The following is a 16,205-nucleotide window of genomic DNA, read 5'->3' as shown; positions in this document are numbered from 1 at the left end:
ATTTGTGGATGGAAGAATTATTTAATTCAAGCTGAAGGATCTGCAGCATCACATCCTGGAAAGATGCAGAAACTAATTCATATCACTTGGCTTTGCATTGTCAAAGCAAGAGTCACATCCATGTGACAGATTTCACCAAGGTGGATGTAGCAAATAAACAGTAAGACAATACATAGTGGTGAAAGGTATGAGAAGATCATCCCAGAGAAATAGCAGCATAATATTTTTAATGGTTTAAGGATCGGTACGGTGTGTGATTACATAGATTAACAGTGTTTGCATGAACATTAGACTAGCCTATCATTAATGACAAAATTACCTCCCATTTTTGACATATGTACATGAAATACTCTCTCTTAAATGCTTCTAAACACATGAATTCAAAGATAAATAACTGACAAATTATTACAACTACATAACTGAAAGTACTAAACTACAATGTGAAGTTATCTGTAGTTTCCAAAATGAATCACACACAGGAAAAAGTTTTCTAAACACAATCTGTATAATTTCTAAGTGACTGGTTTCTGCATTTCTAGGAAGTTTTCCTTCTTATAAGAGTATCTGATTTATTGAGTCATTATATAAAGTAAGACATTACAGAAAAGAGAAAGAATTAATGGTTATTTCTGCTATTGGTTTCAGGTACAAATTATTCACAGCTGAATCTTTTGCAATTTAACTGGATTGATTTTTTTTCTCTGGTTAACTACACAAATATAAAAATTTCTCATTTTGTTGAAAGAAAATCTGTGTAAGTACTTACAAGTAATTAAGTATTTTGAAATCAGAAGACTGGATGTTGCAAAGGAAACAGATTTAACATTCTGACAGGGTCATCTAGATGATCACCATGTGTAAGGTGACCAATTCAATGAACATAATGTGGTTTGTGAAAGCAGAATCTGCTATTATATAATTTGGGCAAAAAAAGAAAAAATATTATTTAAAAATATACATACTTCCTAGATCTAATTCTACTGAATTATCAATGACTGATCATCTTTTCACGTCAATCAAACAATACAAATAACATCATCAAATAGTTACAGATCTGCTACCAAATGTAATCTAACAAAAGAAAAACAGTTAAAAACTTACCTTTGCCAGCTGTAGGCAAGAAGGAAATAACAGAAAAATAGATCTAGTGTAATACATTAGATTTTATCTTACTGCTATGATATACATTCAAGATAACTGATAAATCTTTTTTGAAACAAAATGGATTTAAAAAATAAATGAACTTGATCAAAGATTATGAGGAATTAATAAATGTTACACGACTGTAATTAAAAAATTATTTAACATCCTATTTGTAGAAACTGCTAGAATGACTGCACTTTTCAAATTCCTACACAAATTGGCTTTATATATCCTGTTCAAGCTACATGCAGATGCAATAAATAGAAAGAATACTGTATGGTGATACATTTTCTCAATCTTGGGAGATATTGGGAAGATATTTCAGAAGAATTTTGAAGCAGTAACACTTCTACTTTTTCATAATTAACTTTCTTCTCTTCTTAATGGAATTTGTTGTCCTGCTTTCAAGTTGCCTTTAACTCAAACTCATTGCTTTGGCTGCTATTTCAACATTACTCTGTTTCAGGTTGTGCATTTATTTAATCTTCTGGAAACTGTTAGCCAAAAAAATATGATGTTTTTCATTAAGGCAGGACAAATGCATATATTTTAAAATGATACCAAAAACATCCAAAAGTTGTTTCAGGGATTCTAGCAATTTTTTTGAATGCTCTTTTGGACAAGGATATTAATTTTGGCAGAACAGCATCCTGAATATGTCAATTGCCATCTTTGCAACAAACTTCCAATTTTAGCCCAGCTGCTAAGGCTATAGAAATCATCGCACCCTTAGTGACTCAGTAGAATTCAAACTACCAAGAATTCCAAGTTTATGGCACATGCTGAAATGGTTCCTAGTGATAATGAAATCAGCAGGTAGCATTTTTGCTCTGCTCCAGACCAGAAACAAAACCATGTTTTCGGTCGCATTTATGCAGTGCTAGGGTGAACTACAGGAACTGGCCTTGTACAGTGGTGACCTCCTCCCTTTTGTGGCTTTCAGTAACATCCTTGTTGACTTTAAGCATTGTGGCAGCAATTTGAGCTAACTCACGCAGGCAGGAAATAAGAGCAGGTAGAGATAAGAAATCTAGTGTTGTAGGGATTAGAAAGATTTAGACACTGGGACTAGTAGGGTAAGAACTATGACTCTGATACAGAAGAGACTGCAACTGGTTGGATGAAGATGAAGGCACACATGCTCTTTGCGAAACACAGTGGCAAGACATGCATTACATTCCTTCAAGAGCCACTCCATACAGATAGTGACAGCTTATATCAGGAACATTTTGACTCCTGATCATTGACCAGGACTCCAAAGTGCTAGATGCTAAGAAACATGGGCCAAAGAGACAATCTATGCCTTATCATTTAAACATCAGATGACAAAGTAATAGATGGAGAAAAAGCAGCAGAACACGAGAAAGCAGCTGGCCTACGCAGCCTGGACATCAGGGTGGGGATAACTCAATAACTGACTGCCAGTATTTTGCCATAGGACCTAATGCTATAAAAGTGCAGTACCAAGTTGCTTTACTCAGAAATGAAGAACTGGCTAGTGATCATTTTAGAAGTTTGTTGGGTACAATAGTAGTGTGATTCCAGTGCCACATTTAAATGTGTTATTTACTTCACTGGTAGTAAGTATATCAAGTTTTTTATAAATGACTGGAATGATCCTTAACTGTTACACAACATCAACAAGAAGAGACTCTGCACATTCAGATCAATTAGAGATCTGCATGTTGGCCTTTTGGAGTGCTGCTGCCGTGCACATGCAGGAGCAACATTTCCATTTTCTGAATTTGTGATAATTGCTGTAAAGATTGGTTAGACCCTGGGTGTCTTATTATAATCACATCTAGTTTCTTTTCAGGAGTTCCTGATGTGCTTGTTTTGATCCAGCTCTGAGGTGGCTGGTTCTTGTTCGTGTCATTTTAAGCACCCTTTTCTACAAGGAATTATCTCATGTGGAATAAGACACAAATAATTGCAAAAAAAAAAAATGGCCTTTTTAAATAAAAAAGGAGTCTCTTATTCATTCCTTTCTACTTTTTTTCTTTTATATAAAAGTAGTTCACAGTATAGATCACAGGAATAATTCTATCGTAGCTTACAAAAACTCTAAAAGAGTTTTGAACTTGAGAATATAGAAAACTGTAAAGGCTGTGAAAACAAAGTATCATTTGTCATTTACATGTATTCTTAATTAAAAATGTTAAATGTTAAATGAAATGCTTGCATTTTGACAAGTTGTCATTTTCAGCTAATAATGTAACTAACTTTGGAAGGCAGAATTTTGCCTAGAAGACAATGGAAAATGGAAACGTTAGCATTTATTATTAACAAAAAATTAACCTTACTACAGCTAGGTGTAGAAATAGAATGGTCTGGGTTGGAAGGGAACTTAAAGACCATCCAGTTCCAACCTCCCTATCATTGGCAGGGACACCTTCCACTAGTCCAGGTTGCTCAAAATCTCATCCAGTTTGGCCTTGAACAACAGTAGGGATGGGGCATCCACCATTTCTCTAGGCAACCTGTTCCAGTGCCTCATCACCCTCACAGCAAAAAAAATGCTTCCCAAAATCTAATCTAAACCTACCCTCTTTCAGCTTAAAACAGTTACCCCTTGTCCTATCATTACATTCCCTGAATAAAGAGTCCCTCCTCATTTTTCCTGTAGGTCTCCTTTGTACACCAGAAGGATGATATAAAGTCTCCCCAGAGCCTTCTCTTCTCTAGGCTGAACAACTCCAACTCCCTCAGCCTGTCCTCATAAGAGGAGATGCTCCAGCCCTCTGGTCATCATTGTGGTCCTGCTCCGGGCTCTAGCAGATCCACGTCCCTCCTGTGCTGAGGACTCCAGAGCTGCGTTTACTACTCCATGTGGAGTCCCATGAGAGCAGAGTAAAGATGGGGAATCATTTCCTTCAACCTACTGGTCACACTTCTTATGATGCTGCCCAGGATACAGTTGGCTTCCTGGGCTGCAAGTGCTGGCTCAGGGTTACAGAAGATGTTTTATAAACATGATATATAAAAACATTGAAACATGTCTCCTTAAGCTGATTTTTCTCTACATCCATCAGATTAAAGATAATTAAATTTTTTCAAGCTATTCAAAGTTGTTTTTGTGCATTTTATCAGGATGAGTGAGTTGCATTTCTTATCCTCCTAGAGAAGGAGGAGAATGGGGACTTTCAAGGCAATAATGTGTTATAGTAATGAAGAAAAAAAAGGAAATTAATTTCACTCAATATATACACTAACTCTAAAATACACAGTGTTATATCTTGATTAAATATAAAGTTCTCTTAATTTCATGCAAACATTTTTTTCTTGGGAAACAAAATGAACTTCTTGGGAAACTGGAGATACTTAAATCTGACAAAAAGTCAGCTACTGATTCTTCCTAGGAGTAAAACTGTGCCTCAAGGAAGTCAGCACAGTATATGTGAAAGAACCAAGAGTCTTAGAAAATTATTTAAGTTTATATTTGTAAACCCTAGCTCTTGCCATTTTTTAAAAACTGATTCAAGTATGTCCATTTCTGCCTGAAGTATAAAAAAGAGGATAATAAAATTCTTTTCACGTATGCAAAACTGGAATTATTACAGAAATCAGTCAAAAATTGACTCTTTTAAGACTAAACCTCACATTAAGTTAAATTTCACAAGTTACTCTATTGCAAATAATTCTATGAATTGATTACAAAATACCGACATTAAAGTGTATTAAAACCAAAGGTAAATAATAATTTAACCATGCATATTTTATTTATATACAGTTCAGTCATATTAGTTTGTGCATGTTCATACATAAGCATGACAGAAAAACACAGGATATTTTGAGGCTTTTGAGTTTCCCTTAAACTGTCTTTAAAATAAAACTTATTTTTCCTATGGTTTCCACCCAAGAGTTGCAGTCACCCTAACTGCATAAGATAATATCAAGACGTGTCAATCTTATTTTTTAATTCTTTACCACTATCAGCAATATTATTACTGAAAACATAACCAGTATATCCAAACTTGAAGCTGATCCTTGCACCTTTTTCTTTCTATAACTTTCTTTGCCCTGTGGTCAGCATTTTCTAGTTGCTTTCACTTCCATGTAAACCCTGTGTCCAAGAAGAAGAGCAATTTCTTGGCTGCTACTGTCTACAGTCACTTCTTTTGTGCTTTCTAACTGATGCACACAAAATAGAAACATTAGGAGGGGAATACAGTGGACTCTCAGCACCCAGTCCAGATCCAGGTAACTGGGAGGAGGTGCACAGGAGTGCTCCTTGGCTGATGCCCTACCTTGACTCTTGCAGCGTTACTACATTCTACAGAAATACTTCACCTCAGCACCCCCTGTGACGAATGGATACTTCTCCCTTCCAAATTGTTTCAGATTAAAAATTCAACAGATGTCAGTGCTTTTGTGAGATTAAACTTTTTCCAATGTTCTTGATAGCTCAGTAAGGATTTTAAGTAGGTGTTACTGAGTTTAATGAGGACATTTTACTGCAAAATGATATAAGATTATAGGATGAATGGAAGGCCATGAAACCGAGTGTTAGCGAAACTGATGGAGGAATATCGTTTTTGGTCAACCTGTTATAGACGTTATATCAAGTTGACTTGAGTCTAAAACACGTATTTCCCTTCTATTACTCTATATATACAGATATATGATAATGAAGAAGGATTATTGCACACAGCCACATGATGTAAAAACTTGAGGCTATTACAAAAATCCTTGGATTGCACTCAGCCTCCAGAACAACAGAAAAATTCATATAAGCTTCCCATATGCAGATATCTACAGGACAGAATACTTTAAAGAAATATGAAAATTTCAAGATGTAGTTAATATACACTATCTACCCTGATTTTTCCTGAAAGAACATCTTCCTTAAAGAAAGATGAGGAAAACTTAAACCTGATTTTTTTTTCAAATTTTTTTTATATTAATATTACATTGACAGGTGCAAAAAAATCCAGCAGCACATCTTGCACATTTCAGCTCACAATGTACTGTCTGCATAGCAATTTTCGGATAACTAATATATAAAATGTATTACAAATCTGACCTAAATCTATAAAATTCTGAGAATAGATTGATGCTTTTCTATTCAACGCTACACTGGCTGGCTACTAAAAAAATGTAATGTAAACCAAACACCATTTCCATGGTAATATGTGGGTCAATTGTAATGAATATGAAGCTAATTGCCGTATTTTCATGGATTATAATAAAAATAATGACCTGCAAGTCAGGATTTCCCTTGCTGGTAATAATAATCTGTGCTAAAGAGCTTCTGGCTAACAACAAACTGCCAGGCACATTTCCCTAGTGAATGCGTTCTGCTTAATTAAACTTCTGAGAGGGATCTGCTACATATTTAACAAACTAAACCTGAAACCAGAGCCACAAAAGAAAAAGAAAGCCAACTTACAAAGTGGGGATGTATCCATGTTGACATTTCCTCCTTTAGGATTTATCTTCTGAGCTTGACTTGCAGGTACAGGCTTATATGATTGACCCGTGGCTCTGTACATGGCTTGAACCCAGAGTATTCTATCCTGCTCATCATCACTGGCAAATATAACAGTATCGCCTTCTTTAACAGCACTGAAAAACATTCGACCACCCTGAAGACCTGGAGCAGGAAATAGGAAGGTAATTTTATCTAAATCACCATTCACATTTATTACATAACTGTATTTTTTTCTGCGTATGTGTTAAAACATTTCATAGGTATTTATGACCTAGAAATACAATGAAATCTAGACCTATAAGGATCAAATGGTAATACATGTTAGTAACATATAAGTAGAATAAATATATAACTCAAATGAGAAAATATTTCCATAAGTCCATTTTCAATTCTATTTCTTAATTCATCTTCTCTGCATCATAAGCTATTTTGCATTTCTCTAACATATCCTCCTTCGCAGCACCATTTTCTTTGTTGGAACTTCCTGCCAACTTTATCTCTTCTTGAACAGAGGCAGCTCCATACTTCTTATCAGTGCTGCTGCTCATTCCCTGGTACCTTTTTTTTGTCATTCCAGTGTTTTGTTCTGAGAACACACAACCAGAAGAGCACACAACAGTCAACACGGCTGCATTGGAGGTTTCTTTATGATGATATTGTTTTGGCTTTCCAATCACCTTCTGAGCATTGTTTGCCTTCTCAGTTATTCTAAACATTGAGCTAATGTTTCCAAAGATTAAACTTCAATATCTTTGAAGTCTCCTAAATTCGTAACCCTCTACAGTGTAGGCAGAGTAGAATCATTTTTCTCTGCATGTGCAACTTTGATTTCCCTCTGCCACTCTAATACTAGCTCATGCAGAATTTTCTAATATCTTCAAATTTATTTTTGATCATTGTGAGAAATTTCTTTTTAGCAGGCACTAGTATCAGTCACCTTCTTTTCTAAATCAAATATGAATATACTTACAGTATGCTGCCACATGACTCCATCATCAAAAACAGAGAGAAAAGGGGAAGAATAACTAGAATTCATCATATGTGGTCTTACAATGTTTCAGGCAACCTTAGAGCAAGTTTAACATTCATTCTTCTTACAAGCTTCTTTCTAAAAGCATGATTTTTCACAGCAGAAAATCCTTGTGCAATAATTGCCAAAGAACCTTGGGTTCTTTTGCTGCTATATCAAGAAGACCAAATTGAATCACCTATTTTATAAACATATCATACTTCAAAATCATGAAAAGTACCTGTGTGAGGAGCTGTATAATCCACAGTGTATCCTTCGAGCTGCATCAGTTCCTGAGGCTCAGATTTCTTTTCTCTGTAACTGCACATTGCAAATGTATATTGGCTAACCTGAATAAGAAAGGACTTTTAATTGCCAAATTCCATTCCAGAACCGTATAACACATGCACCACTGTTTAAATTGGCTTTCAGTTGTGCTGTAAATGCTGCTTATTTGATCCAGAAATATTTACAGTGTAAAACTGCATTCTTTCCCCTTCCTGCCAAAAGGAAGGGAAAAAAAAATCCTTAAACAGACCTCTGCAGTTTCCTGAAATACAATGTATTTTGAGCGGTTGCTTTACGAAAAATTGAAAGGAAGCAAATTAGATTTTGGTAGGGAAAATACTTAGTACTGTAGTACTAACCAAACTGCTTGGTCTGCTATATGAGAAAAAAAAAATCCTGCATTCCAAGAAGCTGGAAAACACTTGAAACTTAAGAGTACTGAATTTACATGGCCTCTGAAACTCTTACCTCTCAGGACTGTAGGATATCTAGCCAACTGACTTATTTTGAACTATAACATCATTTCTTAGATCTGTAAAACTACGCAAGGATATAAGGATAGGGAAGGAGCTTCTCTGATAGGTGATGGACTGTCTTTACCTCAGTTGCCGACTTCTCAGCTGTTACCTAGATATATTGCTTTGGTTACAATGTCAGGAATGATCCTATCTGAAGTAAACTTTAACAGCTAATTTCGGCTACGTTCACATATTTGCTGGTGCTGTACCTGCACACTGTTCTGCCTCAAAGTTCAGTGATTTCAACTGCTATTGACGAAGATTTTTGACTCTCTGTAAAAGACTCATATTTTTGGAAAATAAGGATAGAAAGAGTGATTATTATCCCCATAATGCTCTAAAAATATTTCATTATTTTAAATATTTGGGTTTTTTAAACAGGATTCTGCTGTGCTATGTATTTAGAGCGTATGATGACCAAACACCCTCTGCCACAGCATGACCAAGCAAAAGCAACAAGAGTAACACCTCTCTGTTAGATAGTTATCTCAGTACATTAATTAAACTAAGCCAGTTTTATAGGAGAAAAGAATTTGAGAAACACTGTCAGACAACTAAAACTGAGTCCCACTTTTTCATGTCAAATTTAGTACATTCACTTAAGCAGGCTGTACGAAGTAGAGCGAGCAAACCACAAACAATACAAAAAAAAATTTAGCCCATTATCTTCATAAATACAGATTTTGAGGCTAGAAGGGACTATTACAGGCAGCTTCTCCTCCAGCATAATATACATGTCAGAAATGAAATGAAATAACTGGGCAAGCACCCTTATCACTCAAATTTTCTTGTCAACAACATCGTATAATGACAATGTGCAGACAAACAGCCATCAGAAAGGAAGGTAGCAAAAACTAATTGCAGAAATACACAGGATGCCCATTTTTTTCAGCTCTTTTCAGCCACTATATATTTTTGAAGATAAGCACGTGAAAGAGCTGGGCTATGTGTCTCTGACAATTTTTAACCTCACCTCTATAACGAGATAGAGATTATAATGCTGTTGATTTTACTTTTTCAAATGCATTCTGTTAATTTAAAGGAACAATTTATTAAAAGAGATTCAGGTCACAATCAGTCTTATGTGTCAACTTTTTGTTGAAAATGAAACATTTTAAAGTCTCTCCACTAAAGAAACAAACAGAAAAACTCCAGGAAACTTTGTTGAGTAAAAAAAGTCTAAATAAAATTAAGAAAGAACTTGCCTTATGTCTTTACAGTCACAATCTCTTAGACGCTTTTCCTTATGGTTATTAGTGGCTGTTATCAGTTATGACAGAGAGAACCACAAGCACAATCAGAAATTACGCTTTTAAATGTAGATCTATGACTGCGTTTAAGAGTATTTTAGTACCTAATGGAGCTGTAGCTAGTTTTTCCTTAGAATTCAGGAAATTAACATCAATACTCCATGGAATAATGGCTACTCAAAAGCTAGGACTATGTACTAGAAATTCTCAGACAAAATCAGAATCAAGCCACCTTCTTAAACAGTAATTCTTGACAGGAGAAAAGGCAATCCTCTTCCTACAGCTGACCTGAATGTCATAATTTTCAAGAGGTCCAAATACCTGACTACCAGCTGTTCTGCTTACTTTGCAACAGTAGAAAACAAACAACCTGTGCATGTGTGACAGACATACAGGCACAGAAATGTGGACATAACTTATGAGCAGTGTCACTAGGAAATGTTGGTTGGACTTGATTATCTTAAAGGTCCTTTCCCACCTAAGTGATGTCATGTTCCCATAGGGCAGAAAGACCCTGTTCAGCGTGCTGGGGAAGATTTGTTACTGCAAATCTACAGGCTAACTCTGTGGTTCCTGCTACAGGGCATCACTGAGCAGCCTGCTTCAGGAATTCAGCAGCAAGAATTAGCCTCCATGGCTGGTGTGTTTGGAAAAAAAGAATCCATTAAACAAATGACTGATTTTTCAAACATTAGGACAGTAAAATGACAGAACTGAATCTGCATTCAGATTACTGAAGGAAGATATTATCAGGCAGTAAATTATGTAAAACACAGCATTTCCAGCTGAGGCTTTTTACCTAACATGTTATGTCCCTTTATTTTTCCAGTTTGAAATATAAAGCCTTTTAGAGAAGTGACTGGATTGTAAAAGGAAGAAAAGCGAATATAATGAAGATGTTAACATTTCCAGACTCTGAAAATAACATTGAGCTGTTCTTTCAGAAACTGCTAACAATTTCTAATACAAGCAGAAATAATGAAGGTACACATTACTCATATCATACTCCTGAAAAATCAACATTATTCATCTAATTGCATACCTGAGTTAAATTTCCAAAGTACGTGTAAATCATACTGATAGCCTCTGTCTTTCAGCTGAATTTCACGGCCTTAATATTTTATTAACATAAGGTAAAAACTAATCTATAGAGGAAGACCCATCAATATGTCAATAATATATCAATACAACAGACTGATATTCATTACTGAATGTTTATTTCACATGTATTGACTTCAGCTTATTGTCACTGTAAGTATCATGGCTGGACAACATAAATGAGCTGTCCGGACAGTAAATATTGATTTAACACAGTATTTTTTATATAGCCTTATTGAGTTGATAGCTGCTTCAAAATGAAATAGGTGTCTAAATTGTACCACAGTGGGAAAACTCCTATAATATAATTCTCCAATGTTTCGATTTCTACATAGAAAGCAGAAGATATTAAAATTAAGTTGGCTGTAATAAACTGGTGTCCCAGGTGGCTCCCTATCACATGCCAGAAAGGCTACGTCGCTTAAGTGTGCACTCAGATGACACCTGTAGCTTAGAACAAGTCAACAAGGACTTTCTTTTTGTAAAAGGGGGGATATAAAGTAGCAGGAGTGCTAAAAAAAATAAAGGACAAGGAAACATCTAGCTTGCCTTTATTTTTATTGTGTGACTTTAAGTTATTTTCCCTTCACATCCATGCCTTAGCAGCTATATCGTATATAGAGATCTTCCCAACCTTTACAAGTCTTAATAAAGACACAAAAAGCCCTCATCTCTTCACAGAGTAACTTATTAAAATCAGAACCCAAATGAATTCAGTACACTTTTTTTGTGAGATTAATACACAGGCCAATTCCCACTGAAGCCAGGGAGAACTGATATCAAGCTTAGCAAGAATAATATACAAATACTCTAAGCTAGTATCTTCACTTCTTTAAACCCTTCAGGGTTTTTTTCCACATCCTTACAATTTTCATCATTTAGAAGTAGAAGGAGAGCAGATTAGTGTGACTAGCAGAGTGGTAAAGAAGAACATTAGGCTTGCTGTAAAGTCATTTTAGAAGCCTTCACTTTTAAAAAAGCCTCATTAACGGGATTCATCCTTAGTATGATGTTTATGGAGACTCACACTTTTAATATTTTTCTATCAACAAAAAAAGGACACAGGAAAACAGCGTCTGAACTGACTTGAACATCAAATTTGTTAACTGCAAGCTGAAGACAAGCACAAACAAAATAATGAGTTTTTCCAAAACCTCAAAAAACCTCACTAATTTCTCAGTCTTGATCATTTTAAATCTACTTCTCTATTCCTGTTCTAGTAAACTCATGTTAACGTCACCATTCACTAGCATGTAAAAATACTTACAGTTCGAGGTTTCAACAAAAAGTCATGAAATATCAGCCCAGTGGCCAGGAACAATTACTACACTAGATTTTCTGTAACAACTGTGTAATTTTATCCAATTAAATATTGCAAGGAAGAATAAAAAAATATCACTATTCAAAGAATATATACAAAAAAGTTCTTAATAGTAACTACTGCTGCTTTCATTTAATTTTAAAGGCAGGAAATCTTTGTTGAGGTAGAATAAATGAAACAGTAAGTACAGCCCTCTGTGAAACATAGCTGCATTTTAATACAGCAGAATACTGCTAGAGAGCTGTCAGTGTAATGTTTCAAGGTCACAACAACTTCATTCAGAAAATTCTAGGTTTCAGGTAAAATATTTCTCAGTGTAAGGACTCATTTATATACATACGTAGAACTCAGTGACATCAGAACTCAGTTGAGTCACCTTCCCTGGAGGTGTTTAAGGCACGGGTGGACGAGGTGCTAAGGGGCATGGTTTAGTGTTTGATAGGAATGGTTGGACTCGATGATCCGGTGGGTCTCTTCCAACCTGGTTATTCTATGATTCTATGATTCTATGATTTACGTTTACTATATATATAAATATTAAAAAAACCCCAAACAACACCTTGGTTGTCTTTATGCTGTAAGAAGCCTGGAGTAGAGCTACACATGTTGTCTGAATACTGATTTACACATGGCCCCAGAAACCATATGTAAGGAAACTGATTGTCAAAGACTACTTCTTAATGTAATTTCATGGCAGACTACTGACCTGAACAAGAACAAAGTAGCGTTTTTTCCACCGCTTCCAAACTTTCTGTCCTAGTGCGTACAAATATCTGTAAAGGAAATAACAAAAGTAATGTTTATCCATTAATAAGAACCATTATATTAGGAAGCCTCAATACAAATTATTGTATTCACTTGCTCTACGTACTGAGCTGTTTCTTGAGTGCTGTCAAATCTAAAAAGTGATTTTTCTTCTGTTTACTCAGACCATAAAAATGCAAAGAGATAACCCTTTCCACTAAAAATAAGACAAAATGCAGAAACTAAATATCTCATGTTTGAGAAGACTAATTTGCTTATCACTTATATTGCACCAACTGACTCTGAAAATAGAAAAAATAGCTTAAAGTAGAACACTTTTGACTACACAGAAATACTGAATGTTAGAAAAGTTAAACTTCCTAACACTTTTTTCTTGCATTTGGTTTCCATAGATTTACTAGTGTTTCTCTAGTCTGTGAGAATTCAGTCACAGCGTCAGCTTGGGAAAATGCTCAAATAACACAAGATTATTATTTTTTTCCCCAAATTAAACTAGAATCTAATTTCCCAAACAGAAGCCCTTCACTATAATGACTCTTAGATTACAAAAAACCTCACTGTCACCTTGGCAGTTTCCAGGCTTTGAATCAGACAATGTAATCAGGAATACCAGCCAGTGAGATGACAAATACTGATACTGTTTGGTAGTAGAGGAAACATCCTCGTTATGACAGAAGTAGCAGCAAGTTTTGTGGCATCACAGTGACACTTTTTTCCCATCACTTTGCATTATTGTTAATAAAGACTGAAAGAGGAAGAGGATGAGCTGTGGGATTGTAAGGAAGCATCTACAAGTGGTAAGCACCTGCTGCTTAAAACTTGAGAGGAGAACAAAATATTACCTATGAGATGTCCCCTCTGGACGGCCGGCTTACATCAAAGGCATCAAGTACAACAAGGTGAGTCAAAGGCAGAACAAAGATTAAAATTGCTCAAATCAATGAATGCTGACTTCACAGATCACTCTCTAGAGGATGCTGGCATATATGTTATAGAGAAGTTATAATGACTAGAGTCGGAGATGGTTGATTGGATGGTTAGTAGATGAATATGCGCCTTTGAGGTAAAAAGATAGGGTCTGCTGCCCTCTACTTTGTGATGACTTTTGGGGCTTTCTTGCCTAGTGGTTCTGAACTCAGTTGAAAAACAAAGCAATCAACCAGGCAAGGAAGATACAGGCAAAATTGTTTTCTAGCCTGTCCTAGGCATTCACTCAAGCACATTCTTTACTCCTTTAGGTACCACAATGGACAAATTTTTGTCTAACATGCATGTTCAGTGTAATGCTTATTTACCACAGTGGTCTGTCAAACCACATAACTGCTCCCTCATTACTATGACACAGATATCTTGCCTTTCCTCAGCTCCTCCTACACCTGTGTTGAAGCTCTGCCTCACTTGGTTATTCTGCTTTTTATTCCTATGAGAGAAAGGACAACCTGCTTTGCATATGATTATCGTATGACGTAGCTTTCTTTGAACAGTCCAGATCCTGCCATGCTCTTTTTAACTTCTTAGTTTTGTGGTTACTATTACTTCACCAAAAATAAAGGAAAGGACTAAACATTATGTCAGAAAAGAATACCAAAAAACACGTCCCTCTACAAAATATGAACAGTTTTGCTTTTCATATATCATAGTTTGCTTTTTCATACCTCATATATATTTTTCATGAAAAAGCTCCATCTGGGAAGGATGTGAAGTCGAGCAAGAGTTTATAGGTCATGATTAAAGTGAAGGCAAGGACAGGTGACATTATAGTAGGGGTCTGCTACAGGCTACCAGACCAAGAAGAGTGAGTGGATGAGGCCCTCTATAGACAGATAGGTGCAGTCTCGTGTTTACAAGCCCTCGTCCTCACAAGGGATGTCAACAAACTCAATCAGTATCTATTGGAGGGACAACACAGCAGGGCGCAAGCAATCCAGAAGGTTCCTGAATTCGTTGATGACAATTTCCTGTGTGAAGCTCAGGGCAAGCCTTGGTGGCAGAGATCCTGAAATGGTAGATTTCAAAATCCTTAGGGCAGTATGGAGGGTGCACAGCAAGCTCACTACCCTGGACTTCAAGAGAGAAGACTTCGGCCTCTTCAGGAATCCGCTTGGTAGGGTACCATGGAATAAAGCTGTGGAGGGGAGAGGTACCTGAGAAAGCTAGTTAATATTCAAGGATCACCTCCTCCGAGCTCAGGAGCAATGCAACCCAACAAAGAGGAAATCAGGTAAAAATGCCAGGAGGCTCACATGGGTGAACAAGGAACTCCTGGACAATCTTAAGCACAAAAAGGAAGCCTATAGAGGGCGGAAGGGAGGGCAGGCAGCCTGGGGGAAATACAGAGAAATTGTCTGAGCAGCCAGGGACCAGGCTAGGAAAGCTTAAACCCTGACAGAACTAAATCTGGCCAAGGATGTCAAGGACAAGCAGAAAAGCTTCTATTGGTGATAAAAGGAAGACTAAGAGGAATGTGGATGCTCTCTGGAAGGAAATAGCAGACCTGGTTACCCAGCAGAACACTGAGGTACTCAAAGACTTTTTGCCTCAGTCTTTACCAGCAAGGGCTTTAGCCACACCACTCAAGGCACAGAAGGCAAAGGCAGGGACTGGGAGATTGAAGAACTGCCCACTGTAGGAGAAGATCAGGTGTGAGATCATCTAAGAAACATGAAGGTGCACAAATTCATGTGATCTGATGAGATGCATCCATGGGCCCTGAGGGAACTGGCAGGTGAAGTTGCTAAGCCACTATCCATCAGATTTGAGAAGTCATGGCAGTCTGGTGAAGTTCCGACTGACTGGAAAAGGGGAAATATATCCCAATTTTTACAAAAGGAAAGACCTGGGGAACTACAGGCCAGTCACTCTCATCTCTCTGCCTAGCAAGTTCATGGAACACGTCCCTCTGCAAACTACTGAGTCACATGGAAAATAAAGAGGTGATTGATGACAGCCAACATGGCTTCTCTAAGGGTAAATCATGCCTGATGAATTTGGGGACATTCTACAATTCACGTACAGCATTGGTGGATAAGGGAAGAGTAACAGACATAACCTAGCTGAACTTGTGCAAGGTCTTCTACATTGTCCCGCACAACATTCTTGTCTCTAAATTGGAGATGCAGGGATTGAAGGATAGTTAAGGCATTGGCTGGATGGTCACACTCAAAGTGTGGTCAATGGTCCAAGTGCTACAGTATAAAGATATCCTGATCATGTTCCTATCCTATTTGCGTGTTTTAAATGACTGTAAAGGAGCCATAAAGAAGATTCCTCATACTCAAGATTAATCCTGGTATCATCATCACCAGTGACTTTATGTTCGAACTGGAACACAACAGAAAATGAGTGACTCAAGCCTAGAAACACCAGGTTTAATTCATTCTTA

At 36.6% G+C, this 16,205-nt stretch overlaps 1 protein-coding gene across 4 annotated transcripts in view; it reads right to left on the bottom strand.

Annotated features, from left to right (window-relative positions):
* Nucleotides 1–16,205, bottom strand: part of CADPS2 (calcium dependent secretion activator 2) — a 313,820-nt gene that overhangs the window by 103,095 nt on the left and 194,520 nt on the right. For all 4 annotated transcript variants that reach the window (XM_069850643.1, XM_069850660.1, XM_069850652.1 and 1 more), the window contains exons 9-11: nt 12,765–12,831; nt 7,825–7,933; nt 6,533–6,736 (exon numbers count right to left, since the gene is read on the bottom strand). In XM_069850643.1, coding sequence (XP_069706744.1) covers nt 6,533–6,736; nt 7,825–7,933; nt 12,765–12,831 — 380 coding nt within the window. The remainder of the gene's footprint in view (nt 1–6,532; nt 6,737–7,824; nt 7,934–12,764; nt 12,832–16,205) is intronic.

The sequence above is a fragment of the Phaenicophaeus curvirostris genome, chromosome 1, assembly GCF_032191515.1.
Source record: "Phaenicophaeus curvirostris isolate KB17595 chromosome 1, BPBGC_Pcur_1.0, whole genome shotgun sequence".
Classification (NCBI taxonomy): Eukaryota; Metazoa; Chordata; class Aves; order Cuculiformes; family Cuculidae; genus Phaenicophaeus; species Phaenicophaeus curvirostris.
This window is presented reverse-complemented; position numbering and strand designations above follow the sequence as displayed.